The sequence below is a fragment of the Anser anser genome, assembly GCF_964211835.1.
Source record: "Anser anser genome assembly, chromosome: 3".
NCBI lineage: Eukaryota > Metazoa > Chordata > Aves > Anseriformes > Anatidae > Anser > Anser anser.
In genome coordinates, this window is record NC_139722.1 from 66264724 (window position 1) to 66292391 (window position 27668).

Here is a 27668-nt window from a genome sequence, read left to right on the forward strand (position 1 = left end):
CTACATCTCTCTTCAAGTCACAGCACTAACACTGTTGAGATAACCTGGTGGAGCAGAGCAATGAAGCTAAGCTTCTTGCCTGGCTCTGTGTCTAATACAGCTCTTCTTCCAGTTAAGGATCTATTACAAATGGTTGTTACAAATGTGTATGAATTCTCTGCAGCTTATTTTTTTCCTGCATACTGAGACACAGGAAGCAGACGTGCTGCTATTTCCACATACAACATGGGCACCAAACAAGGATCTATACAGATTTAACTATTCACTGTCACATTGGAATTATCGCATTAGAAACACTGTTCTCAAGTTTCATTTAATAAAATACAAGTAACAGTCATAAGAACAATGTTAAATGAGAACTAAGGTTGTAGGTTTAGTGCTCAGAGTTGATGTACTTAGTAAGTCACTAAGCCACTCTGATCCCTCACCCCACACATCTATACGTCAGGCTTTAAATCTCAGAAGTTTCCCTTTGTCCTTCCAAGCCATTTAAATGCTTTATTGCTGTATTCATTGCTGCAGGTCTTATTTACAGCAAATTATCCAAACTCAGTTTTGAAAAATCTGTGTGCACAAAACTAAAACAAAATTCTTTGTAACTTTAGTACTGGCATTGAAAAAAAGAAAACAACAAAAAAACCCACACCCAGAAACACTAAGCTAATATCTAATATCATATAGCCATGCACATAGGAATAGCATCTACAAGAAAATATTTTTTCAATTCATTCTTCTTTCATGTGGGCTTTTTTTTTCCTCCCCCTTTTATAATTCTCTTTCAAATATCTGCTCTCTGGGAGAGGTTCATACAAAAAGATGATTAAGTACAGTGAGTATTTCTCATAAAAGTAGCAGCACAGTATGTGCCAGGAAAATGGCACTGAAATACTACATCTTACCGTTTCATAAAACTGTGCCTGCTGCTCCAGATAAAGACGAATGACACTGTTGTAGTCATAAATCCGGTTACTGTGGAAGTGATTCATCTCAGCTGCAATTGGACCCAGAAAGCAAATTATTTAAGAGAAGTGCTCATAATTAGGAACAGTTTCACTCAGCTCAGATTGGTTAGCGTGCAACAAGCTCAGTGTCCAGCCCTGGCAGTATATTTACTGTTCTCATGCTTCCAAACTGTTTTGCCTACAACATTTGCCTACAACACTCAAGTTTTGATGGAACTGTTCATAAAATTGGTAGGGTGTCAATTACTCATGCTAAAATTCAGGCACTTCCTGGATAAAGCCAGGTTCTTGTTATAATACTTTGGTATACAAAGATTTGATAAAGAAAACAAGCACAGTTTTGTCCTGTTGGAGTTAACTGTTCTGAAGTTTTTCAACCAGCATTTGGTGGCTACAGCCCTCAGATTTCCAAGGCTGTAGATGTTGTATGGCAGAGTTATAAATGTTCATAAAAAAAAAAAGGCACAGCCAGTAGTGTTTGACCCATTCTTGAGTGCAGCTGTTTCAGTATGAAACTGAGAAACTGCATTACTGGATCTGTAACACTTTTCACTACTTTCTGCATCTCTTGTCAGATTACAGTTTATGGCTGAAATAAAAAGTTAAATATATTCTGAGATACCAATAGAGGGGGGAAAAATATTTGAGATTGCAACAATCTTGGAGGTCTTTTCTCATGATTACCGCTTAAATGAAGTCCTTTTGCATCGCTGTGACCAGGAAGAAAAGGAGGGGAAGGAAAAGTGGAATATTTGTTATTTTTTCTTAAATCGGCTTTGTGTTCTGCTCTGACTCTATCCTGTAAAATACTAAATACTCTCAGCTTTAAGTCAGCTAAAGAAGACAGAACTCTCTCAGCAATGAGTAATCCCACTGAAGACTCAGGCCCGCACTTACGGGCCTGGTATCCTGCAGGACTGAACCCTGACTCCTCATTTCCCATTTTTCAGTTGCAGACTCTCACATCTCACAACATCTCTAACCTAAAGAAGAGAAGTTCAAAGAACATCCAGGAAATGAAATCTTATCCACAAGAATATTAATCTCAACTGGATCACGTCTGATTAAACCATGAGTCAGAAAAACACTTACGCATGTGCTGAAGTGTTTCCTGCATCAGGGCCTGTGCTTTTTCTTTGAGACTCACTGACATTTCAAAATGAAAAAACTAGTAGCCCAGGGCGTTTTTGTTTCAAATATCATTTTACTATTGCAGAAGATACATGTTTTGGAATTGCAACTTTTTTTTTTTTTTAAAGGAGGGGGAACAGGACAGTAAAATAACTGCAATTCTAGGAAAACAAATGTAATAAATAAGAGCTAGGTATTATTATCATTCCTGGTAGAACAAAGATTCTCTGTCAAAGTTTGTTACTTAAGAGATACCCTTCAGGTCTACAACATTGCCATTTACCCCAAAATTTGTTTTACCTTGTAGTGCATAGGCCATGGTGCTCACACGTTTCACCATATTCTGTTTGTCTTGTGGTGTTATTTTACTGGTTGCAACTAATTTGTCACTTTCCTTCACTCTTTCTATTGCTCCCTGTAGAAACCAAATGCAGGAAGATTAAAAGAGAAGTCAACTGAAAGGTCTCTATAGTCATCGAAAATGTCACTGGCCAACATTTTGAGGTTGCACGCTATATGCATGCAATGACTGATTCAGCCTTCCCATATGTACACCCAAGGTTTGTTATTTCGCTGTATTGCTTTCAAGAGTCTTAACAGCTTCCAAGAAGTGACCTAAAACACAGGCATTAACACAGTCACCAAGAAATAAAGATTGATAAAGGCAGTAATACACAAGGATACATACACAGAAAAAAGGACCAGGTTGCAAAATCCAGCTGACTGACACAGCATATGCCAAAAGCTTCAAACTATCAAACACCTCTAAAACCTTATCTGCATGTTATACAACATTCAGAAAACACACACTGCTCTCCAAGAAACTACAATTCATTGCAATATGTAATGTGATTCAGGCAAATCCTTATGTCACAAGCAAGAAGGATAAAAAGAAATGCCTTCCCCTTCACAATATATTTATATTGCGCTTTCCTCTTCATGCCAAACAATATTCAAAAGTATCTATTTACATATCTCTTAGCAAGAGGTTTCAGATTCAAGTTTCAAACACTTTTTTTTCTGCATTTTATTTATACTACTTTCTTCAAAGGTTTTCAGTGGTGTTGGGGACCATTAGAGTCCTGAAGAAAGACTGCACATAAATGTGACATGCTTTTATGTTTTTGGTCTTGCAAAAGTATGTTCTTGTTTTATACATCTAATATTTCCAGTGGTAGAAAAAACATTTGTGTATGTGTTTAATACTTCAAATATCTGTAGTTTCCTGAAACATGATACAGCAAGCACATAAACGTGAGGACATCTCTAGGATAAAAATAGGTAACGAGAATATTCAAAACTAGACACAATAGCCAATTTTACTGTTTTACTATTTGATGACTTTCATAGTACAGGGAACAAATTATCATTTTTTTATTTTTAATATTAAGACACTTCTAAGCAGTCCATGATTATCATATATCAATATGCAAACCATGCAAGTATACACACTTTTCCTACAATACCACTGTGCTTTAGTATCAATCACCACATAAGATTCCTAAACACTAGAGATTTTTACTACTGCCATTCACCATATAGGCATGCGAAGCTATCCTGGAGAAAACCCTGAAGCTTCTAGTGCTCTACCATAGCAGACAGTAGAGGTATTCTCAAATCTTGAGACAAGTTCTAGCTTCCCCTTCTCCTCACCCCCCAAATATTTTTTATTTTAAAAATGAACATGCCAGCTTCACAGAAACTTTCACAGTGTGACTGGAATCAGTGGCCAGGCTGTTGCACACATGCAGTGATCGATACCACCACTTTTGCTGCTCCCTATGCAGGTCTTCCCACTGCCCAACCCTTACCAGGAAAGACACCCTCACATACCTTATGAGCTCCTATGATGTCAGGGAAGCAACCAAGAAATCCCTTATATTCATGATTTGTTTCCATCAGAAAGTGCAGGTCTTTCTTCGGCTAATAAATGAAGTATGAATGTTAGTAAAAATATCCGTGACAGTAATAACACAGACACAGAAAAGAAATGATGATGCCAAAAAAGGGAATTAAAGAATAGAGGGAAGAAAAATCTCTGTTGCTTATGGCAGATTTTTCCATAGGTAAACAGGCCTTTTGGAGTAAGGCACTGAGCACCAGAGAGCAGATGCCTCCGTTCTTTGTTTTACTTAACACTGGCTTATGAAGTGAGGTGTTTTACCTCAATGTTTCTTTGGAGTTACCAGTTCTAGCAATGGCAATTTCAAGCAATAACGTCCTTGCACATACAGATGTGTACATGCATGGGTACATCTTCTTAGTTGCTGACTTGAAAAGCTGTTTAAGAACAACTTACTCAACATCAAAACTAAAAGACTCTACATTTTGGAGACTGTGGTGGTTTTACCATGCTAGGCAGCTTAACCCCATCACAACTGCTCTCTCACTCTTCCTCCTTAGAAGAGGAGTTAACATCCCAGCCAGACCCAGTACAGAGACTAAGCTTAACACACTGTAAACACTGATCTATAACTTGAATACTGACATAAAATCAAGATTTATTTAAGACAGATTGTTACTGAAGCTGGCAATTACAAGTCAAGACAATGAAAAGTTGCAAGATCTGGATCCTGTAGATATCTGGGGAATGCAGAGAAAAATGGAAACCCTATCCTTGATTAAATCTCACTCTGTTGTATCAATAATGAAGACAGTTCACTGACATCAGAAAACAATTAAAGAGAAAGCAAACATTTTAGTGTTTTAGAAACCAGAATGTGAGTTTTCTGATCCAAGAAAAATACCCTCCCATTACTTCTCCCCAGAGCAGACATACTAGAGAAGACGAGGGTGCATTTAAAAGTATTAACAATAATTTCACTTAAGTGGTATGCAGCATTAACCTTTATTATGTCTTAATAGGAAAGAAAAACAGAAAAACAAGTCAGAAGTTATCCACACAGGACACGTGTTTGTACACATGATTTCAGTGTATTCATAATGCTTATACCTGATCTGCTACAAGACTGGCAATTTCTTCATAGGTTTTTCCTGCTTCTGTTATTGCTTCATTGAGATCAGATTCCCCTGGAAGTAAACATCAGTTTTCAAATTACAGCAGGTCACATCTTGATTCGAGGCAAGTTTCTAAAATAGCTTATCTTATAATAATAAAATCCATTCACCATTTTATAACTGGGAATAATAAAGAGGTTGGAAAAATACTGGTTTTATACCATTAAAGAAGAAAAACCCTAAAGATCTTGTACAACGAATGCTGAAGGGACTATTTATACCCTGTTCTGCCATCGTAGCACTATTCAGCTCCACATTTCATAACTATATGTAGTTTAAATACACAGGTATTCCCCCACAGGGGACAACAGAAAGCCTTCCAGAATTGGAACAAAGGGAATACAAGGAGAGTGACACCAGAAGGTAGACCAAAGCTCCAAAGAGATCTACTGTTCTGGTTTTTAACAAATGATTTTCATACCTGATAAGCAGTAAATTCTCCACAATGCCCTATGGAGAAACGATAATAACCTTAAGCTCTTCAGCAGTCATGGATCACAATTATTAAAAGGCCAGAGAGGGAAAAGGAGGTTCAAATAACATTTTTTTTTCATTGCCAACAAGATTTTTCAGCCTTTAGAGAACTATTGGATAACATTCTCAAACTCTGTAAGAATCTTTTTGAAAACGGGCTTCTAACTTTTGTTGTCACATGAAATAAATCTAAGGCCCCACAATCTAAAAATACAAACATCACCACAAATCCTATGCTAGACAACACCACAAGTGCTCATAACACTGTATTACTAGCGGGACACGGCTATGGGGGACAAAGATGGAAACAAGCCTTACATTCTTGTTTTTTCACGTCACTTCACCTTCCCAAAACACCAGTTTTTTCCATCCCTGTTAGCTTGTCCAAAGCTTGCGGTCAACAGTACGGAAAGCAAATTGAGGTAGAGAAGGGGGAAGGTATAATTTGTAGATACCAACTATTAGCTCAAGAAAAGGTTATTCTTTCAGACATGTCCTGGTATTTGGCACAGTTAATAGTCTTAAGAACATTTTGTTTTTATTCTATAGACATTAATCAGTGACCTAACTGAAAATTACCAAACATTGATTTCTTTAATGATTGATTTGAACATTAAAATAGTTTATTTTACTATGACAAAGAAAATAATCTATTAGAGATCTATTATATAGGATTCTTTCATTTTAGCGTGTCCTAAAGGAAACAGGGTAATGACTAAATATTGCTTCAGGTCTATCAATCGATTCTTACTTTCCATTAGACTGTTTTTATGAAGCCAAAAGCTTTGACAGAAAGCTACTGATCCTCAGCACTAGTAAGTCCAGCAATACAAACATCACTATAAAACGGCTTTCTACTATTTAAGCCTGTCTGGATAAGAAAAAACCAACATGAATCTCATGGTGAGACCTAAAAACTACAGAATTTGGAAATTATCTTCTCATGGTTAAACTATAAAAAATTCAGATCAATTTCATTCAGGTAGAGAAATGATTTCATTATTTTGGAATTACACAGAAGTAACTGTGAAACCTTGAGTTTAGCTTAAATGCTGCTTAGGCAACTGCTAGATTTTGGGGACAAAAAGATGGTATGGCTTTAGCTTGATTCAGAAACCAGACTCGTCTAGATATTGCTATTCATGTTGTAATGCTGTAAAAATAAAATATCTTCTCCCACCTGAATACAAAGAAGGAAGAAGAGTGTTGGTATTTGAGAAGAAAAAGTAACTCGCCACTTGTGTGCAGAATTCACCCAAGGGACTGGAGTGTCCAGAAAATCTAGTTAAACCCTCCAAATATCTCTCATGTGGGGGCAGTGAGGCACAGAGTCAGCTTGTAGAAGGAACAGAATTTATTAAGAGTTTCTACTACTAGCAGAGGCATTCACTCTCCTACAGAAGTGTACCCTTGATGGTACGTGTAAAATTTGTTCCAGACAATGGATCCCAACAGCAGACAGGCACACAAGTGGTAGAAGAGTATCTACAGCTCCTCACACTGCATCCTGGTCTTCTACAGTCTACTTCTCAGGTCATACCAGGGCAACCTTAAAGAGTCAGATTTTACCTGTCACTTGCTGCATCCTTCAAGTTCTAATACGTATCTGCAGAGTCATGCCATGCTCAGTCAGTCACTCCTTAATACCCCACCGCCTTTTCGAAGTTATTGCATACAATCCACACACTCACCCATCAAAGCAACTTGAATTCCACCAGCAGATTGCTCCCATTAAGTGTTGTCAGCACGGGTTTTGCTAAGAGTCTTATTACTTGGATAAGGTCATGTTTCTAACATTCTCACCTTCTAGAGAGCTGGGCAAGATGCGAAGCTGCAAATGGGCTGCTTAACTTGAACCATGAAGACTGAGCTGGGTCCCAGTGCAAGGCTATACCAGGATGTCAGGGGCTCTTTCACCAACAGAAAAGCAGAAAGCCCTAACCAACACGCTACTGACATTTACAGCAAAACTAGAGCAGTGTGCATTACTTGTATCCCCAAGAGAAACAGAGAGGGCTTCAAAGCATCGGTAAAAGACACTTGTAAAAAGACCAGTTAAAATGGCTGATAATATTCTACAGATATTTTAGCTCAGCCATGAGGAGAAACTGTTATTTTCATTGCTTCACAAGCCGACATGCTGTCACAAGGGAGATGAAGGAAGATGTAGAAGTATGAGGAGTCATAGGGAGATATTTTTGAGGAGCATCTCTTATCAGCTTAACTGGTTGGTAAATGGCAGTGGTAATCACCTTTTTAGGAATACACCAGGCATACTAAGGGAACTAATAATCTGTAAGACTTGATTAGGATAGCAGATTGTTTTCACAAGAGGTTTTTGTGCCATTCTCTCTCCACCAAAGTATGTTTTAAGAGAAACCAGGAGTAGAAAAAAGATTAAGATTGATGTACTGTGGAACAACACACAGCAAGATTTTTTTCTGAAAAGTACACATGAGATTGACATCATTCAGCACAGAAGCAGCAGCATGGAAGGCAAGATGTGCTTGTTGCTAACTGGTATGATTGTGAAACTTACATGCAACTGCCTAAGAAAATGCTTGAGGATATAGGATTAGATCTCACTTTGGTTGAGTGGCCTTCCATAGCCATTCATGTTTTCTTAATATGGAAGACTTGCCTAGATTTGACACCACAGAAGAGAAGCCATGCTATTTAACCTCAGAGCATCACATGATGCAATAAAATAGGCAATGTAGTGCTAGGCTGCGAGACACTTCCAGTCATGTTCTGGAACTGTCCAATATGCTTTTGGGGCCAGGATCACACGTACAAAGCACTTGTTCCTAAAACAGACTGAACAGTGCGTAGGCCCATGGTCAAATTAAAGGAGACACTTTCAATGTGTCGTTAATAGTTTTAAAGGTACCCTTACCTCTGCAAATACTGGGGCTGAATTCCTTATATGCACTGTGGGTGGGAACGAATTGATAAGACTCATTCTGCAGCATAAGAAAAATTGCTTAATTGTGTCAGTTTAACAAGTGCTTCTTGACTACTGCTATCTTAAACATTTTAGGCTGAAGTTATGAGAGAAGGCAGTAGACATTCACCACGCCAGGCTTTGCAGAGCAAGCAGGCAGCACTGATGAAAGAGGTAAGGACAACAGATGTGTCCGTCCCATACAAACTGTTCAAATGAACCAACCGATATACCAGATACACTGTTAGAAGTCAGCTACTGGTAGCTGAAATTGTTCACGTAACCAAATCAATCATTGCCATCTTCAATGAGCTACATGCTTAAACTTTGAGAACTTAATCTTCAAAGGTAAATATGCACAGGGGAGATGGGTATCTGAGTCAGTATTACAAAGAAGAGGATGAAGAGATTCAGCTACCAATGGAAATGGAACTCGGTGCCTTTAAGTATGGCTGAAAGAAACAATCCTCTTCAACAACAGTCCAGAGAAACCGCACCCCATATTCAGCCTAAATGGTACTTTGTTTGAAGGAATAGGTCCAGTGCCACGTTTGTATATTGAGATCAGGAAAAGTTGCATTCCATCAGTTTAAATCCAGGAGCTTATCTCTCTTGCACGGTCTGTTCAACGCACAGATCTCTGTCTGAAGTAGCCATCAAATGAAATTGTACACAGACAGCAGGCAGGACAGAGTGAGGGCAGCAGTGATGAAGACACTGAAGGCAACATGTGCACTGCACTTGTTCTCTCTTCCTGGAAACTGAACTTAAAAAGCAAAGTCCCACATATTCTTAGTTGTCAAAAAAATATAGTGGTATACCAGTTATTAAAAAAGAGTAACATATACAGAATTGGAACAGAGGCTGTAAGTGGGAAGAGCATTTTTCTCAGCAAGATACCAGTGTACAACCAGGTACAGCTGGGCGAACAGCAAAGAGCAATATCCTTGCTTTGCTCCCAAGCAGCATGTTTTTTTATTTTATTTTTTTTCATGCTGTTCAAATTGAAACTTTCCTTTGTAAGGTTGATCTGCAAATTTGCGTCCTAGGTTTAAATCGTGTTTTCCCTTTAACCTGGTAAAAGCACATGCATTATAGTTCAAGAAATTTTCAGTCCTTTCTCAAGAATTGTTGCTTCAGAATTTATCTGGATAGGATTTACAGTTTTCTAACCTACACTGAGTATACATAAGCATGCAAATCCAGTACTTGGTTCTTACATGCAAAAGTAACATTTTCAGCAAGTACAGGACAAAGATGAGAACAAACTACAAGGAGTACAACAGCTATTTCCAGCATTTCCAGCAGCAGAGCTCCTGAGTTTCAAAACTAGTTGCATTTTAATACGTAGATCACTGGGCAAAAAGTTTTATGAGTACAGACCAAGGGACAGACAGGTAGTCAAAGTAGGTACTGTTTAAAAGTCCTAAGATATGAAGATTAGAGTAAGCCTCTATGCTATGCTTTAGAACAGATTAATTTTGCTATTAAATATAGGAAAAAAAATGTATTTGACCTAAGAATCCCAGAGAAAACAGACCCAATTAGCTCCCTTTAGGATATGAAGAATGTTTTCCAGATAACTAGAAAACATCAGCCGAATTTCGGATACCAGAGCAGGATTTTAAGTTTGTCTTAAAGACTAAATTTTAGAAGAACTTTGAGAAGTTTGCAAAAAGAAACTGCAACTGATTCCCTCCATTTCTCTCCCACAGCCTTCATACCTAATGTGACAAGCTCTGTTTCAGGGCTCTCAAAGAAAAAGAAAGGGTAAAAGACAAGAAAAGGCTACAGTAGCCAACCCTCCACCCCAGATAATGGCATACAAAAGTTTTCCATCCTTGTGTGAAGTTGCTGTTTCATAAAGTAGTTCTGTGGCAGCTATTTTCAAGGCTGCATTTTGTCCTCTTTTGATATGACAGAAATATAGGTCACAAAAATGCTACAGCATGTTTTGTCAGTCGGGTCAGCAAACAGATTACATGTTAGTAAGATCTAACTAAACTCCACCACTAATAACCCACCACATGATTACAGAACGAGAGAAAACAAAACAAGACCACAGACTAGAATATAAGAAACCCTGTAATACACATGGTTTTAGTATTTTTCCAGAAACATGACTGACGTCTACATTCAAAGAGGAAAGCATTAAGACCTTTGCCAAAAAATGTAGCATGACATAATTTAAATATATTTTGCTAAGTGAAGTACAAATGAAGCTATAAGAATTACCTTGGTATCCGCTAGTGCTGAAGACCACTGCCAGGCTCTGCAGCGCTTTTCCAATCTTCTGGTATTCCTTGGGTAGCGCTGAAAGGGATAAAGGGATGGGAAAAGAGGGAAACAGAAGCAAAACCGACAAGTTTAAGTCTGTAGCATTTCCAAAACTTGATAGAAGCTGATGTCAAAAACAATTAGTACATTCGCGCTAGTGAAGTGTTTACAGTTGCATTCTCACCCCCCTTCCCTGCTACACGAGTTCAAAAACTGGATAATGCTATTGGAATCCAGATTCTCGAAAGCCACAAATAACTGAAGAACAGTGTGTGAATGCTATAAAAATCTCACTGCACTCCTAGCTCAGCCTTCCAGCTTAGGCAGTGAGAATTTCTTCTCCCCCCGCCCCCTATAAAAAAAAAGGGCAACAGTGACATGAAGCAGAAATCTAACTATTTTAAAGAAGGGATTATCTTACAGACCTATAATACCTAAACTCTCCTCAAATTATGGATTTGATAGAAACCAAGGTTATCATGGAATAAAAGTTGATGCAAGTATCTGAATGACAAAATTGATTTATAAAGTGAATTTAAAAAACGCATGCATAAATCGCTTCCTCACAATGAAGTCAATAAACTGATTTATGAGCACATGTTCATTATTAACATTTTGACTACCACCACCCAAGAGGCCTAAACAGCAATCTGAAGAGTTAAAGCAGTTTTTTTTTTTTTTTTAAATAAACTACCTATGTCAGTAGAAAAAAAAAAGTAGATTTGCTTTTTATTGTCAGACATCTGTGTTCACAGGATATGCTGTCTGGGTAAATAGCGCTGTTCAGTTGCTCCAGCATCTCACACAGATTTTCGGGGGGACCCTAATGTAGTCCAAAAAGTGTAATTTTATTGATCATCTTGTATCAAATTCTTTCCCAGGAGCTAGATTATTTATGAAAACTGGTATTTCCTTATGGAACAAGTACCATTCAGCCTACTAAAGCTCTGTTATCAGCCATTAACTCATTACTGAATCTCCAGTGATAACGTCAGTGAAGAACATCCTGTTTTTTTTCACTTGCATTTTGGAAGTTCCCACTGTCAGTCAATTTAAATATTATAGAACGGAACGCACATAAGTATTGCTCAAGAAGTGCCAAAAATAATTCTGACTAGGAGTTGTGACTAGAGCTGACATGGAAATGAAGTTTTTAAGAGACTACTGAAATTCTTCAGTTTTGCAAATCCAGATTTACCAGTCTGCCTTTTTCTATTCAGTATGAATATCAGAAAAGTTAAAATTGCCAACACAATCGCTTTTGACTTACTGTATTTAGGCAAGCTAATTATTAGCTGTGACTATTGGAAAAATTATTCCATACCTAAAGCAGTACTGTCATACGTTTAAGGAGATTTTAGCAGTGAAAAAAATACTGAATTCCCACTGTAAGCACAAATCACAGCCATCCCTTAACTATGGTGTTTTGGTCATTTCTACCGTGACTGCAAAGCAACACTATTTTTCCAGTCTCCTGAGAGACGCTCTTCCTTCCCCTGCCCTCTGCTTTCCCCTCAGTGATTCCCTCGTGAAGCGAGAGTTGTACAATGTTAGAGTTGTGCGTCCTGTGAGATAAGAGACTTAAGGCTTAGCCTATTTTTGACCTTAGAACCAGGAAGGTCAGTGATGTGTAGGAGAAAACCCTCTTAATCAAGTGGAGAGTGTAAATAATTTAAAACCGTATCCTTCAGGTGCTAACGTAATCACTGCTAGAAGAAACAGCTCCTACACTTCCCGTTCCTTCTGGTCAGCCCCAGATATTCAACTGCAACGTAAGATTAGATAGTGGCAAAGAGATAACTCAGGAGATGTACTTACTGCTAGGCTGGGGATATATATATATTTTTGGTGAGAATTAAAAAGGAGAAGCAACAAAACAAAAACGGGTGGGGGAAACATTGAGGAGACTTATGTGATAGGTCTTTGGTAGCCAGACACTACAGCCTGCCATGAAGTGCTTATTATGATCCTCAGCTGTAGTACCTGCTTCCTTTCAATAGCTGCCTTGTGGTGGCCACAAACACTGAATACTGCTGTGGACTAGGAAATTAGAGCCCAGGCAGAGTCATAGGGACTTGGTGTGAAGTTCTGCAACCCTAAATATCTGCAGAAAGGAAGAGATAGGAGAGAGAAAAAAAAAAAAAGAAAAAGAATTGGGCTAAAGGATAAGTTATAATCAAGCTTCTTTTTTTTTGTTTGTTTTTCCTTTTTTTCCTGCTTTTTAAACTCTTTCCAGCTTTAAATTACTCCTTCTGGCATGCAAGAAAAAGGGGTTAATAAAGTGCAACCATTTATGACTTGATCAAAGAGATGGATCTACTTTGCTCATGTCACTAAAATGTAGATGAATGACATAGTTGAACAGGTACACCAAGGATTTTAGATGGATGATGAGAATTATTTAGCTTATAGTATTTTTAAAACTATGGGCAGGTACCAGATATTTCTGTTATGGGCAAAAAAAGAAACCAAAACAAAAATGTACACAACTTATACTTTCAGGCACTGAAAGCAGCAAGAAAGGCATACGATTCTCATAATAATTTAGAATTTCCTTTTGTTTTAAGCTGTGCTTCAAGTTATATATATAAAAAAACCCACATCAGAAAAACATGACTGAAAACACCACTGAGTTCAGAAGGAATACTTACGCCCTGTACACCTCTTCCAGTGCTCTTGTCCCACTGTCAGCAGCTCTTTAACTCCATCATCCATTGCTTTGGTGAATCTACCCACTGCATCACATTTCTGTTCTCTATAGGATTTGGAAAAAAGCAAAAACAAAAAGCAGTTTAAACAGATGCATTACTCTCTAAACACAATACAGAAATATTTAGGAGTGTCAACTATGCTTTAAAAATCAAAGAAATAAATTCCATGAAATCACTGTCATTTCACTGAGGACAGAATTTCCATCGTTAGTTCCAGGCATTTTTCGTTCTATTTTTCTCCCCCTCTCTTAAACATGTAGATCTGGACTGTCATTCTTACTTTTGATTCTTGCCTTAGAGACAAAACAAAACAAGCAAACAAATAACGCTCGTAGTTAGACATCCACCACAATGGGATCAAATAAGAGAGCAGCAAAATCCGATTTGAAGTGAATGCATCCCTAAAGCACTAAACACAAGCAGAAGCACCCCACGTTGACAGGAATAAAAATTACAGTAGTTCTTCTAGGGAAATATAAACTTAAGCATACATATTGTATTGACAATACTGCTGTCTTCAGTTGTGTCAGAGAGGAAAAAACATCAGTTATGCTCAAAACAGAATTCTTTATTTGCATGCGTCTTTTTACCCCTCTGTTTTCATACAGCTACCAAAACTTTTCCACTTAATGTAGCACTGAATACATAGCAATACTCCATGAAGTCTACAAAAGAAAACGAGACACATTTTGTAATTTTCAATGTGAATTATTCAAACTGCATCAGATCTTACAAGTGCTCTCAACCAAAGCCTGTACAAGACAGCTCCTACGAGACAGCTCCTTGGCCTCTTGCTCTCACAACAAGGCGACCCTAAGCAAATCCCCAGAGTTGGGGTCCCAGCAGCTCCGGCTGTGGCCCAATCTCCCAGAGCCCCACCTGCACCTCCTGCCCTCAGCTGCTGACTCTGCCTGAAGAGTCTACCTGCACAGAAACAAGCTGGACTTTACAAGAAGCCCTTGTCTTACTCTAGTTTCCCCAGTAGCAAATCATTCTTTTAATGGTGTCATGATCAAAGGACTGCCAAAGTACTAGCAAAATTGTTTCGGTAAACAGCATCTTTTCATTCAAGAACTATTCAACACTGAAGAATTCTCACCTAAAAACTGTTGAACAAGTTGGCTTGTCCAGTTACAGAAGTTATGGCTTTCAAGACCATAAAAATAATATTTCATGTTTTATTTGAAGTTATCCTCTTTGGAAAGAGAACAAATCATTTGAGGAAAGACACAAAATACGCCACAGCTGCACACCCAAATAGACTAAGAAATAACACAGGTGAATAAAGTGAAATTGTGCAGTTTCACAGAAAGAAAGGACATCTGACTGACCTCCAGCAAGGCCCTCAATGCAGCATGAAGGTTTACATGCAGTCTTCTCTACTATCACTACTGTATCTACTTTGATTAGAACTAGTGAGATGCTTTAAGTGATCTTCCGGGAAACTAAGTAGACAGATCACTGCATCTTCCTTTCCCCAGCCTGGCACAACAGCAACAAAAACCCCTGTACAGAAAATACAAAGGTAAGGTGACGGAAAAAGAATGGCCAAAGAGTTTAAGATTATTACGAAACTGTATGCTGAAGCTCATGCATGAGCTTTTCTCTTTTCATGCTTAACACCACAGGTTTAGAAAAATTATTAAATGAGGGAGCCTGAACTCAAAAAAAAATCATGATGGAAAGAGCTTACTCCAAAATACTTCATGTTATACCAACAATGCTATAAAGCTGACTAGTTTCAAAGATTCAGCAAGCTGTTCTCACTGTATTATTTTCATTCTTGTTTTTCCAGAAGATGCCATCATTTTAAGTGATTACAGAAGCGGTCCTATTTTTGGGCTGACTTTGGGGAACACTGGCATGTTACAGTCACAATATTCTTTTCTTTGAAGTAAAAGAAACCATGAAGTTATCTTGTAAGCTAAGATACATTTAAGTACACTTTTTCAAGTTTCTTTCGTTTTATGAATCAGGATCTCCTTACCCTTTAAAACTGGAGGTTCTCCTTTAACTATTCCTTTCTAATAAAATAAATGTTGATTAAGGTGTACAACCACCTCTTTGTTACTGTTAACAGCATAGGATCAGTGACAGAGCAGACTAGCCAAATGACAATATTGCTATACCCGTACTAATGCGCGTTCCTACATGTGTTTCCCAATAGCACCCTGAGACGTTCCCAGGCTCTGGAAGGTGGTGTGCGTGTCCGTGGTGCCACAGCCACCCTGAAAGCAGGCAGGCAGGCCTCCAGCACCACCCCAGGCTGCCCTCCCCAGCCCGGGAGCCAGAACCCTCTGGCAAGCATTCCCTGTAGGCAGCCCGCCTGCCCTCGCCGCCTGGGGACTGTTTATCAGCACAGAGGCTGGTCGCGTTCCCCAGCACAGCTCACGTGCCAGCAGGAGAGGCTCTGGTGGAGTCACCCAGTTTGCAGTGGGGGTCTCCCAGGGAAACAGTAACAGGGCTGATGGGGTCAGGCCTAGAAGCAGTAAAGTGATGCCACTACATGAAGTCTGTCCTACTGGCAGCCTCACAGAAGTGATGGGCTTCTTGCCAGTGCTCAGATCAGTGTTCTCTCTCTCGGGTATATCAAGAGGAATTCAAGCCATTTATGTTCAGATACCTAAGACGCAATTCAGTGTCAGGCACCCAAGCCCCGTGCATAAACAACAGAAAAATCTGGCACACTAAATGAAGTTTTACAAGGATTTAACTTGTATGCCTATAGGTATACAATAGGTGTACTCTTCTGCACAAACTCCTCCCTCTGGTTCACCTCCTCAGCTTTTATACCACTGGGATAATTAAAGCACATCACTTGAGAAAAGCAGAAAAGTTTGAAATCATTGCTTTCAAAGTGGAAGTGACCTACAAACATCCATCCTTTTTATTAGTACACAACTGCCACAGCACAGCTATTGCATGTACCTTAAAAGGCACTGCACCACTTGGATGAAGTCCATGCTGGGCTGTTTCCATGTGAAGGCACGCTATTGTTTTGCTACTATAAACACTTCTAATTCTGTCCCAGTAGTTTTATCCATCATTTCAGACCCAAAATATTATCCAAGTTTGTGTTCCACAACAGCAAGGAAAGCGTGTCACGCATACTACATATCTACTAAGAAAAATGGTTAGGCCTGAAGGAGTGAAAGAGAGGCTGCAGAGTAAACCCAGTCTTCCATAAAGTATGAAACCCAAGGTCTACCACCGAGAGAACTACACATAAACAGTGCACGTATGCTGTACATACACGTGTATGAAATATATATCCATTTACACTTCCAGGACAATATGCAAAAAATGTAGTAACTCATTTAAAATGAGTTTTGATCATTTAAATCATTCTTCGTTTGTAATTTCTTTCCTTGCATTCTAGCCATTAGAACGATACTGTGTGTATATTCTATGCAAGCAGTTTTTTGTTGTTGTTGCTTGTTTTTTAAACACAGGAATACTGTATTCCTTGATGGTTTACTGTTATCCTAAGCTACCTGACAGGTCTAGCACACTTCAGAACTGTTCACAGTTGAAGGATTAAAGAACAAAATATAGCCCCTCAGCAGTACAAAATATAATTCCATGGGATCTGTCAGTAATCCCTCATCAACTAGTTTTGCATAAATATTTTTAAGATCAGTATTCAGCCACTAAAGTCAAAGAGACATCACACGGAATGCCACGTTTTGGAGGGGTTTATAGGAAAATCTCATATGCAAGAAATTTTTCAGCTCTGCCTTCATAAACACCTTTTCAAATACAAGAATGCATGTGTGCATACTTACTATTTTAGTTTTATATTAAATCAGTATATGTTGCCTATACAAACACATAATATCCATGAAAAAAACAAAACTAAAACCAACCAAGCAACAGAAACAATCAAACAGCTTAAAAAAAAAAACAAAAAAACCCAACACCTTACATTTCTACCATGTCCAGGTCAGGAGCGTCTGGTTCCATTGTAGAAAAGATCATGACTCCTACAGTTTCATCTTTTTCTGCCTTCCGCTTTCCAGTTTTCCACTCCTTGAGGAAAGAAAAAATTAAAAATTGACCATCGCTGTTCATCAAACTTTAAGGACATGTGCTGAAGCAGTGAATGAAATCTCTTGGAGAACAGACCACCCATACATGAAAACATTTTAAATGAAAGTTTCAGTAGGGGCAACGTTTCTTAGAGTTACCCTCCCCCCTCCTTGTGCATTTTGTTTTCTGGATTCTGAGGGTAAACAGACTCTTTTTGTATATTACTGAAATACAGTTTAAGGACAATTATTTTCAGCTGTATGTGCATGTGATGGTGCTGGTATCAGAACCTACTGAAGATGATCACGAGACTATTATGCAATTGTCATACTAAGTTCTTAATGGGAACAGTCAAAAAGATAAAATATTCCAGATGTATCACATCTGTTCTGTTTACATCACTCCGTAAGTTAGACGCTAAGAACCACTGACTAACTAGCACAATTATACAACTCTCCACTGGCCATCCAAACAGCACTTCATTAGGACTGCAATTGTTATGTTATTAAACCTTTACTTAACAGAATAATCAAGTTTGGAATTGACTTCAGGAGGTCTGTAGTTCAACCTCCTACTCAAAAAGGATCAGGTGTGACCTGAGGGCTTTATCCAGTCTGGTCTTAAAAACCTCCAAGGATCATTTACTTTTTGAGTAGAATCTCTGTGTATTTAGTATAATTATTTTGTGGAGAAAAGAACAGAATTTTCCTGTTTATTTCCTCATCAGTAGATAGCTAAATTATTAATGGAGCTGCATCTCAATCTCAAAGAAACTATTACTTACTGAAGGTGAAAATACTAAATCCCTCAAAAAAAAACAAACCCATAAAGAAATGAAGGGAGGAGGCAGGGAGGAAATCAAAAGGGCTTCTTTTATCAGATAAGACTGCAGCATAATCCTATTACCACTGATTCCATTTAAAACTGTGTTTGGGATTTTTTTGTTTGTTTTTAAGTATAATACAGGATCAGACATCTCAGTTCTGCTGTGAAATAGCTTCTGTTAGCAAAGCAGTACCAGTCAGAGGACTGCAGTAATTAGTAAGTCTGACAGAGATGCATTAGGGAAAACAGCCAAAAGATCTCTCATATATGTTTCCTTTCTGCTGGAGGACACAAACTGTTCTTAAAGACTGGCAGCAAAGCTACTTTCAAGAGCACATCTGTTAGAATGGCATAGAGCATTTCAGACAAGTAACTTTATGCCTGATTTTCATCAGTCAGCTAAACACACCAAGCCCAGCAGCAGTTTACAGATCTTCACTACTGCCCACAGGGGGGCAGACAAACGAGGCAGCTACAAAGCCAAATTCTTATTTCAGAGGGAATGGTAGTGGGGGGGGGGGGAAACAGATCCTCAATCCCAGTCTTTCCTACCTTTTCATCTCGGAAATTGAGAAATTGCTGGAAAACTTCACTTTCTGAGACAACAGGATGGCGACACATCCTTGTCATCCAAGCTTGCAGTCTCTCCATGCGCATTTTGATAAATTCTTCTTCAAAGCGCCCTGTTATACATTGAACAATAATTGTTACATTTCCACTTTAGCAACCCTGGCTTGTCTTTTTTTTATATTCACGGACATACACACACATTTAGTGCATATATATATATATCTATACACACAGATCCTGTAATTTATCTAGTGAGTTATTAAAGGGATGCAGAACTTACACGAAGTAAGTTCTTGACTTGCATTATGCTGACAAATCAGAAGAACCTTAGAGTGCAGTATATTGATTATAGCCTGGGAACTGCTCCTTTTAAAGATAGTCAGGAAACACTAAAGGAACATAATCCTCACCCACGGTTCAAATAGCTTTTAGGAAAAAAAGATTAATAAACTTGCGGATGGAAAAATTAGATAGTCAAATGACTCAAGAGAGAAGCTAGGCACAAACTCAGAATGAAGGCATTTTTCTGTCAGTCTTAAAAATTCTTGGTCAATGTCAGTTTCATAACAGGTAGAGAAAAAGGAACTAACCACCTCTCAAGACATCACAGTCCAATTTTAAACAACAGATTTTAAAAGATGATACCTCCCACAAACATAATTCTATTACCTCTTAATTTACCATGAATGTTTGAAAGTAATTTGAAAAATTGCAATAAACCATATGTACAAACTAGTTAGAGTACATATATGTAATACTCAGTAACTAATTGTTTTGTCAGTTAGATTTTATCACTAGTTAATCAAAAATATTTTTTAAGCCGGTAGTGCTTCAGCACTGTGTATTTACAAGAACCTTTCAGTTTAACACAAATTGGTTAAGAGAGAATGTCTTAAGAGAATCATTTCTAATTAAAAAAAAAGCACCGTATCAGACTTCTAGAGCATAGAGTGAGTAAGACGTATTTGAAAGGAATGAGAGATTCCTCCAGCACACCAACTCTTCTGATTTCCATAGCAGCACAGATGACAAAACTTGAATGCATGTACTTTCAATGTAATTCTACTGTATAGTTACTATGGCAGCAGCTCTATGAGGGTGTTTTTTTTTTTCCAATTGCAAATATGGAAACTGGCATGACTAGCAAGTAAAGAACACCATTAGTGAAAAATGAAGTATAGGTACATTTCCTGAAAATTAACAAGAAAGAAAAAATCAAGTACTATGTAAGAGAAACTATATAACCCACACTCATACCTTGTTCCACCCTTCAACTATACTGAAATAGCAGCATTTCTTTAAGTAATATTTGGAAGTTTTGTGCTAGTCATTAAGCCAGCAAAATCATGATTCTGAGCAATGACAGTCAGAGTCTCACAGTGCTAAGACTAGTGGACAAAAAGAGACATTTCTAGACAGTCTTCGGAAAGAACCCTCCTCAACAGTGTGAAAGATAAAACACCATTTTTCAGTGTTTCCTGTAACATTTCAAAAAGAAATGAGACAAGTTATCCTCTCCCACAGACTCCAAAAGACAGAAAGCCACAGACAAAGTTTAGTCAAGATGACAAACTCCTGAGTCTTAAGATAATTACAATGAAATCTACAGACCCCATCAGGTCTTCTGGTTTCCTTTTAGTCCACATGCACAAATTGGTCTAACAATATTGGTGAATTCTAAACACGAGGCTAACAAAGGGGAGGAAAGGAAGTCACTTCCTCACTTTTCAGTTTCCTCGGCATTTATCCCAGCATTTGCATCAATGCTTATCTTTCTTCAAACACGACAGAGATGCTGCATTTTTTATGCTCACAGCTACATGGTTGGCTACATGCCCTCTGTCATACGTTTGGTTTTAGCTGGTTGTCCTAAAGGCTTTATAAAAATCCTACTACTAAACACACCAGTGGAAACATGCAGAAGTAATGCATTTTCCTCCTATACAGGTACCCATTTGTTTCTTCACAAACACCCACACCCCCTTGTAGAAAGATGGGCTAGAGACCACTGAAAATGCACAGGCACTAGCATATTCAATTGCAATGACTGAACTCGTGAGCATTTAAGTTGTCCAATCCCACTTTCCTTGAACTAAGAACAACAGACCTCCACAGGCTTCAGAGAATGATGCCCATCCAGCTTGAGCAAAAACTGGAGCACAGTATTATACAAATAAAAGATGCTTTCTGAAACAACTGTAAAAAATCAATCAATAGGAGGAACAGCTGCAACATTTTATTTATAAGCAAAGAACAATTTGTAGGAGGATGCTCCCTTTCCTCAGGGAGCTTTGCTTTAAAGGTCCTACAACACAGCACGTTTGCAATCAAATGAAAAAGAAAAGCAGCACCAAAAATCTCAAAATCATTCCTCCAGAAAAAACTGCAAATACAGAACATAAATAGTTATCCCTTCTCTCCGATAAATATTCTCTTCTGTAATAAGGATTTTTTTTAGACCCACTGTTTGTTTTTAAATCAGTGGCCTAGTTTTAAATAATTTAAAATTAAATTATTGAAATAATAAACCTGAGTTTTAGTAGTGGTGTTTTGTTAGCAAAAGTTTTTTTTTTTTTAATATCTTCTTTAAACAGGGAAAAAAGCAAACAGTAAGAAATAATTGAACCTTGAACAAAAGTTATCTCCTGATTTCTCTTCCACAGCTGGGAAACATTTACCTGTTACTTGCTTATCTGGAAGAGATGGAATTGGAATGGCTAATCCAAATTTAACCAGGAGACGCTCATACAACCAGTCAAAGTGCTTGTATCTGTGGTTGACAGACCGATTAGTGTTCTGTAAAAGAAAGACAGCTCTGAATTTTGACAGGCATCAATAGAGAGTGACATGAAACAAGTGTGACCGGAACAGTAAATATATGGAATATAAATAAAATTTGATTTACAGCCTTGAATCTATAGCTACAGAAGAACTTGAAATGCTAGAAAATAAAACAACTCCCTGGTGGGAAACTTGTGAAAACTACCACTTACAACCCTGCTACCAACTCACATGAACTGTATTATATGTAGAAATGACCCATATTTGTGAGAGAGATGGTCCTGTTTTAGATACACTTACAGTGCAGGTCAGCTGATACTCAATGTAGCTCTTGAGACCATACATTTTAGAACCTTTTTTGGGATCTGCCACGACACAGTCAAATGTAGAGGTAGGATAAACCCACATTGGGCCATAATCACCGATCTGCAAGAAATTGCAAATATTATTGTGTTTCATTCAACATATCACGTTGTACCAGCTGCAAACAAGGAAAACGATACTTTCAGTATGAATTATGAGTATTTTGAAAACAGAGTTCCTAACTCTCTTCATTTAAAAATTTCCATTGATTTCAGTGAGAACCTGAGAGTCAGGAAAGTGACGTTTCTTGCAGCCGAAGCTAATTCACCACAGTTGTGTTCGTGTTCTCCGTATTTTGCAATTTTTCCCAAATAGTAAAGGAGCAGTGAATTGTAGGAATTGCTACTTCAACCACATTTCACTATCATAGCATATATCTAGAACAGTCTGTTTATTAGATCAGAAGATGACCTGGCCATCATGCCAGAATATTGCAAACCTTTTTGAATGCAGTTCTACTGTATTTGACAACTATCTAAAAAGCTGATAGGCGGTGTAATACATCTGTTCTGCACCCTTCACCTCAAAAAGGCTTATTTTCACAACCACAATTAACGCAGGTAAGAAGAATTTTAAAAAATATCAGCACACTTAGAAGAAAGGAGTTAGGACTTGACCCTAATGAAACCCCTCAGTGGTACTCTGAAGTGTTGTCTATGTGACATTAAAATGCTTAAATAGTGTACAGTTTCATGATGATGGTTGTATTTCTAGTTATGGGTTAAGCACCCATTTCATCTAACCCAGATACATACAACTAGCCTAAGCCTAACAGTCAACATGGGGAAGAATGGAAGGGTGGGGAGAAATAAAAAAAAAAAAGGAAGGAAAAAAAAAACAAAAAGCAACCACCACTTCCCTTCACATCCCTCTTCAACCTCTTCCCCTCCCCCCCGCCAAAAATAAAAAAATAATTAAAAACCAACAATTAACCCACCAAACAAGAGCGACACACACACAACTTACAATTATGGGAATCTTCTCTTTCGGTTTTGCTAGCTGTTTTGCCAACAGATACTGTTCCATTCCAGGTTTTGCAAATCCAGGAAATCTAACGAAAACAAAGTGGTAAGTTTACTGCGCATTCCCTTTTGATATGTACAGAATTCCCAACCACTAAGAATAAAGCTTAGCATTTCTCAAGAATAGAAAAGAACTATAACATGGATTATCAACTATTTGCCCTGAAAAAGTAGAACAGTTTGAGCTACTAACTGCCAGCTTTTATCTACAGAATGCAGCCCACTTCTTGAAGGGCAGAAGTACCTACTTGTGCTCTGCAGCCCATCAGAGCAAATGTAATAGTAGAACATGAAGCAGCATTTGCCACTTTGTTCACTGCAGCCCAGTCTGCAAGAGTACACATAAGCACATGTGCCCATGTGCAGATGCACACCTTCTTGCTGTTTCAGACAATGAGAATTCAATCATCCGAAAGAACAACACATTTTAGATTTAACAAGTATTTCTAAACACGAGTTAAATAATTATAAATAAAACCACAAAACCCACCAGTGTCCTGAAAATCTGTGTAAAAAGCTGTAAAAAGCTTTACAAAAAGCAAACAGTGGTTCTTTTTTAATTAAGAAGATACTTAGCCGTTGAAGTACTGCCTACCTACTGTTTGCTTGCAGAAACACTGGAAGTATGACTTACTTTACAGACAAATAAAGCTCTCGAAGTGTGTTTATGCTGGTCATACTAAATGAGTTTGCAACAAGTAGATGTCACAATGATGGAGAGGTACTCTTGCAAAACTGCACAAAACATCCACTGATCAACAAGATCAACAATCTCTGCATGACCAGTCATTAATTTTAGTTATGTACCTGGGGAGACCATCGTTGTAAAACCGTTTTCTGTTCTGCTTTCATTCATTTCAAGATTACCACACAGTAACTTCTCAGAGTAACAGTAATTTTAGAATAAACATACATTAAGTTGTGACATGAAATAATGCATAACCCAGACCAAGCTTCATGCTACTGTAAGATTTTATCTACATTTGCCAATCTAAAAATAAAATCAATCTTCCTATGGCTTAAGAATCAACCTGGGCTGATACTCACAAGACAGCAGAACAACTACCCACTCCTAGCAACGCTAATTGCTCAATAATTCTGGAGCAGCATGCCTGATTAGTCTTGCTGTATGCACACGCCATCCATCACCTTTCATTTTCACTAAGCACATATAGTGCTAAAGATAATTAAAAATTTAAAGAACAGTGGGTCCAGAAATTCAGCACTTGTAAAAGCATCATTTGCCTGTGTAATATTTCCAAAAATAGGTTGTCATGTAATTTCAGGCTTTCATGAATGTGCATTCTCTGATCACAAAGAGTCAGTGCTGAATCCACCTCCATTTTTACCCCAAAACTAATACGTACATTGCATATTTCAAGAAGGTTTAATAGGAATACATTTATACAACTCTACAAATTCCAATTCTCTTCACTAAATACACATTCGTCCTGCATTTTCCATTACTTGTTAAGTGGTAACTTCATAGCAGCTGCACGAGAGTTTCCACGCTGAGAACCCCCAGCCTCTGACGACTCAGTCTCCTTGTAACCAAGATAAGATGGTGAAGATGATTTTGGGTCATCCCAGTCATCATCCCAATCATCGTCATCAGCAGCTGCTAAAGTAGGGGAAGAAAAAAGTTAAATGTTTTCTCTTTATAAAGCAGAAGCAGCCTTCTCAGCACTTATACATGATCAACAATATAATAATACTGAAGAGCTAGTTGAACTTCGTATTTTTTGATTCTTCTTCCGTTATCATCCCCACCAAATACATCCTGCAAAACACTACACTAGAAATCCATTGGGATGTGAGGGAGGGGGAGGAGGAAGGCAGACGTTAAAGAGAGATGCTGGTGTGTTAAAAATAAATAAATAAATAAATAAAATCACTGGTCTTCCATATTCATATACTCCAGGTTAGTGTTCCCCAGTTCTGAGTTCTCCTCTTAATTTAGGTCTTTACTACAAAAAAAGTGAGGAGCCTTCTGAAAGGCTAGATACTTCCTAAAAATCAAGGACTTGGAGACTTCTCCTTCATAGGCCTGAGGGTACAAATTCAAGGGCGTTTAAGTTCCAGTTAAACAACATGCCTGAGAATAGATCATTTGTGCACAAGACTTTGGCTTGCCAGATTTCCATACAGGTTTGAGGCATTTGTTATTGTGGATCTGATTTTTTTTAAACTAAATTAATTTAAACAATATTAAAGGAAAAGCATTATTTTCGTATTCAGTTTATCCATTTGGTAAATTTGCTACCAGGAAAGTATTCCCACATCTACTGTCCACCTACTCTAATTTATTAAAAAATAAGAGCATTATTAGCACACCTGGTCCTTGATACGCCTGTGGATGACCAAATGCTCCTGCTGTATCCCAGTTATTTGAAACACTGTTCCTCTGGCCAGCTGCACTTTCAGGTTTCGTTGCCCAGCCATCACCAGAGTTTCCATTATCCCAGTTCCCAGACTTCCCAACATTCCAGCTTGACCAAGGATCACTGGCATTGTTTGCCTACATTGTTTAAACAGAAGACAAAGGTAAGGAAGGAATTGCTGAAGAAGTGAGTAAAGACCACTTACTTTCTCCCTGAAGTCCTTGATCTCCTGCTGATAAGACTGTGGGCTTGAATTTAGCATTTCACACTTGTTTGGTTCAGTAGCTGCAGACAAATCTTATGTTCCCAGCTACACAGCTCTTAAACGCAGCTAGCACCTGGAAGAACCGATCAGCTCTCCAGCAATAGGATGCTAGTACATGGCAGTAAGTTTTACATCTCCTTAGGGAACTTAAGCCACTTGTTCCAACAGTGTTAAGAAGCACTCTTACCCATGGTAATTATTTTACACCAAAACCAGAAGTACAATGCACGCGAACTCTTAAGTACATAAAACCACAGACTAGTTAGCACGCTTGAACCAAAATGTCAGAAGTCAAGGATTAGTATTTTATTGAATGTTTATTTTATCAAAAGCAAATTAGTAGCTTTACTAAAAGCAAATCATCCACACCATCACTACTGGCATATCAGCTATGGCCAGCAACTCGCTCTGTTTTCTTGTCAGAGCTTAAGTCATTTGCAGCAAAGATGAGGGAAGGAAACAAAAACCTATCATGAAACAGTCTGACATCTCCGTGTAGACCTACTCCCTCAGCATAAGCTTCTGGTGAAGGTAATCGCATGCCCTTCTACTGATGTTGCTGTGGAAGTGGAAACCTCAGGGAAAGAGCGTACAACAGACGTGTCTCTAACTACTGCATTGATTTCTCAGGCTTACCTATCAGCAAACTGGATTAATAGCTTAGCATCCTGCTCTGCAAACTCATTTTAACACCATACTTTGAAAAAGCATCGACTAGCTAAATACAGTCTCTGCACTGTGTTTGGAGCAGACTAGGTGGCAGAAATAGGAAAAAAAAACACAACCAAAAACAACCAAAAAACAACCAACAACAAAAAACCCACAAACCAAATCAAAACCCCCACACACAAAGCGTAGGAGGAAGGAGGAGGAGAAGGGGAAGGAAAGAAAACAAAGCCTACAAAGCTTGTCTTGTTCAGCAGAGGGAGGAACTGTGTTTTGTAAGAGAGGAAAAAAAAAGAAATCTCAAAGCCTACAAAATCCAGTGCATTGTCTGTATCATGAAGCAGCACATCAAAGAAGGTATGCCTAATATAAATTAATTGCTTTAACAACTTATGTGAATCTGTAACATTGACACAAAGCTTAGAGCATTTGCCAGAAGATTTAATAAGACTCCCACTAAAAGCCAACTTATTCTCCCTAAATCTTGCAGAAGTGTTGAATGCTTGTTTCTTACTAAAAAAGAAGATGCAGCTATTCTACATTCCATTTTTCTTCACTGAAATTTTCCATTCTTATTTCAGCTTACCAGTAAGTCCATTTTTCTGCAAATTTCTGAGTAAGAACTGGTGTGTTACACAAGTTTGAAACATTCTCTGATAAGCAACAAGAGCAAAAAAAAATTGTTTGTGCAACAAACAAATGCTCAGGAGGTAAACGTTACAAGTTTTTCCAGGTATTCAATCCATTAAAAAAATGCACATACACAAAACTTAAACAGCTGCACCTGTGACTTTCTTGTTTATACTTCTTAACGCTACCAAATGTCAAAGCTGCTGTTATAGTAAGAACACCACACTTTACCCACCACTCAGAAAAACAAACACTCTTTTCTATCACACACAGCTCTAGTTATGCTGATCCATTAGTTTTCAATAGTTCTTTGAGGTAATCCTTAGGAATGTGAGCTCTTGCTTTAGGTTCCCCTAAAACAAAGCCTCCTGCCACCAAGATTTGAAAGACACTACCAAACCCGTAAGGCTTGATAATGCTTTGGACCTATGTTGTTGATATCGCACAGCACGTGCTCTTCAGGCACAGAGTCCTCAGAAACTGGAAATCAAGGCCAAAACTTCAAGATGAGGGAAAATTATCATTCAGAAGATTCAAGAGAAATAAACAAACTAGGCAGCAGTGGGTATCTAGGAACTGACAGAGAGCTATTGGACAGCTTCTACACTTTTATTTTATA

General features: G+C 38.1%; 1 protein-coding gene across 2 annotated transcripts in view; it reads right to left on the minus strand.

Annotated features, from left to right (window-relative positions):
* Window positions 1-27668, minus strand: part of SNX9 (sorting nexin 9) — a 61442-nt gene that overhangs the window by 2579 nt on the left and 31195 nt on the right. The window contains exons 5-17 of one of the 2 annotated variants that reach the window (XM_083827748.1): window positions 25442-25625; window positions 24575-24725; window positions 23052-23136; window positions 22023-22148; window positions 21620-21737; window positions 18924-19054; window positions 17443-17546; window positions 13458-13561; window positions 10765-10842; window positions 5047-5123; window positions 3927-4016; window positions 2394-2508; window positions 900-991 (exon numbers count right to left, since the gene is read on the minus strand). In XM_083827748.1, the coding sequence (XP_083683874.1) occupies window positions 900-991; window positions 2394-2508; window positions 3927-4016; window positions 5047-5123; window positions 10765-10842; window positions 13458-13561; window positions 17443-17546; window positions 18924-19054; window positions 21620-21737; window positions 22023-22148; window positions 23052-23136; window positions 24575-24725; window positions 25442-25625 (1455 nt within the window). Of the gene's footprint in view, window positions 1-899; window positions 992-2393; window positions 2509-3926; window positions 4017-5046; window positions 5124-10764; window positions 10843-13457; window positions 13562-17442; window positions 17547-18923; window positions 19055-21619; window positions 21738-22022; window positions 22149-23051; window positions 23137-24574; window positions 24729-25441; window positions 25626-27668 lie in introns of both variants that reach the window. The other variant, XM_083827747.1, reaches the window with a different exon arrangement.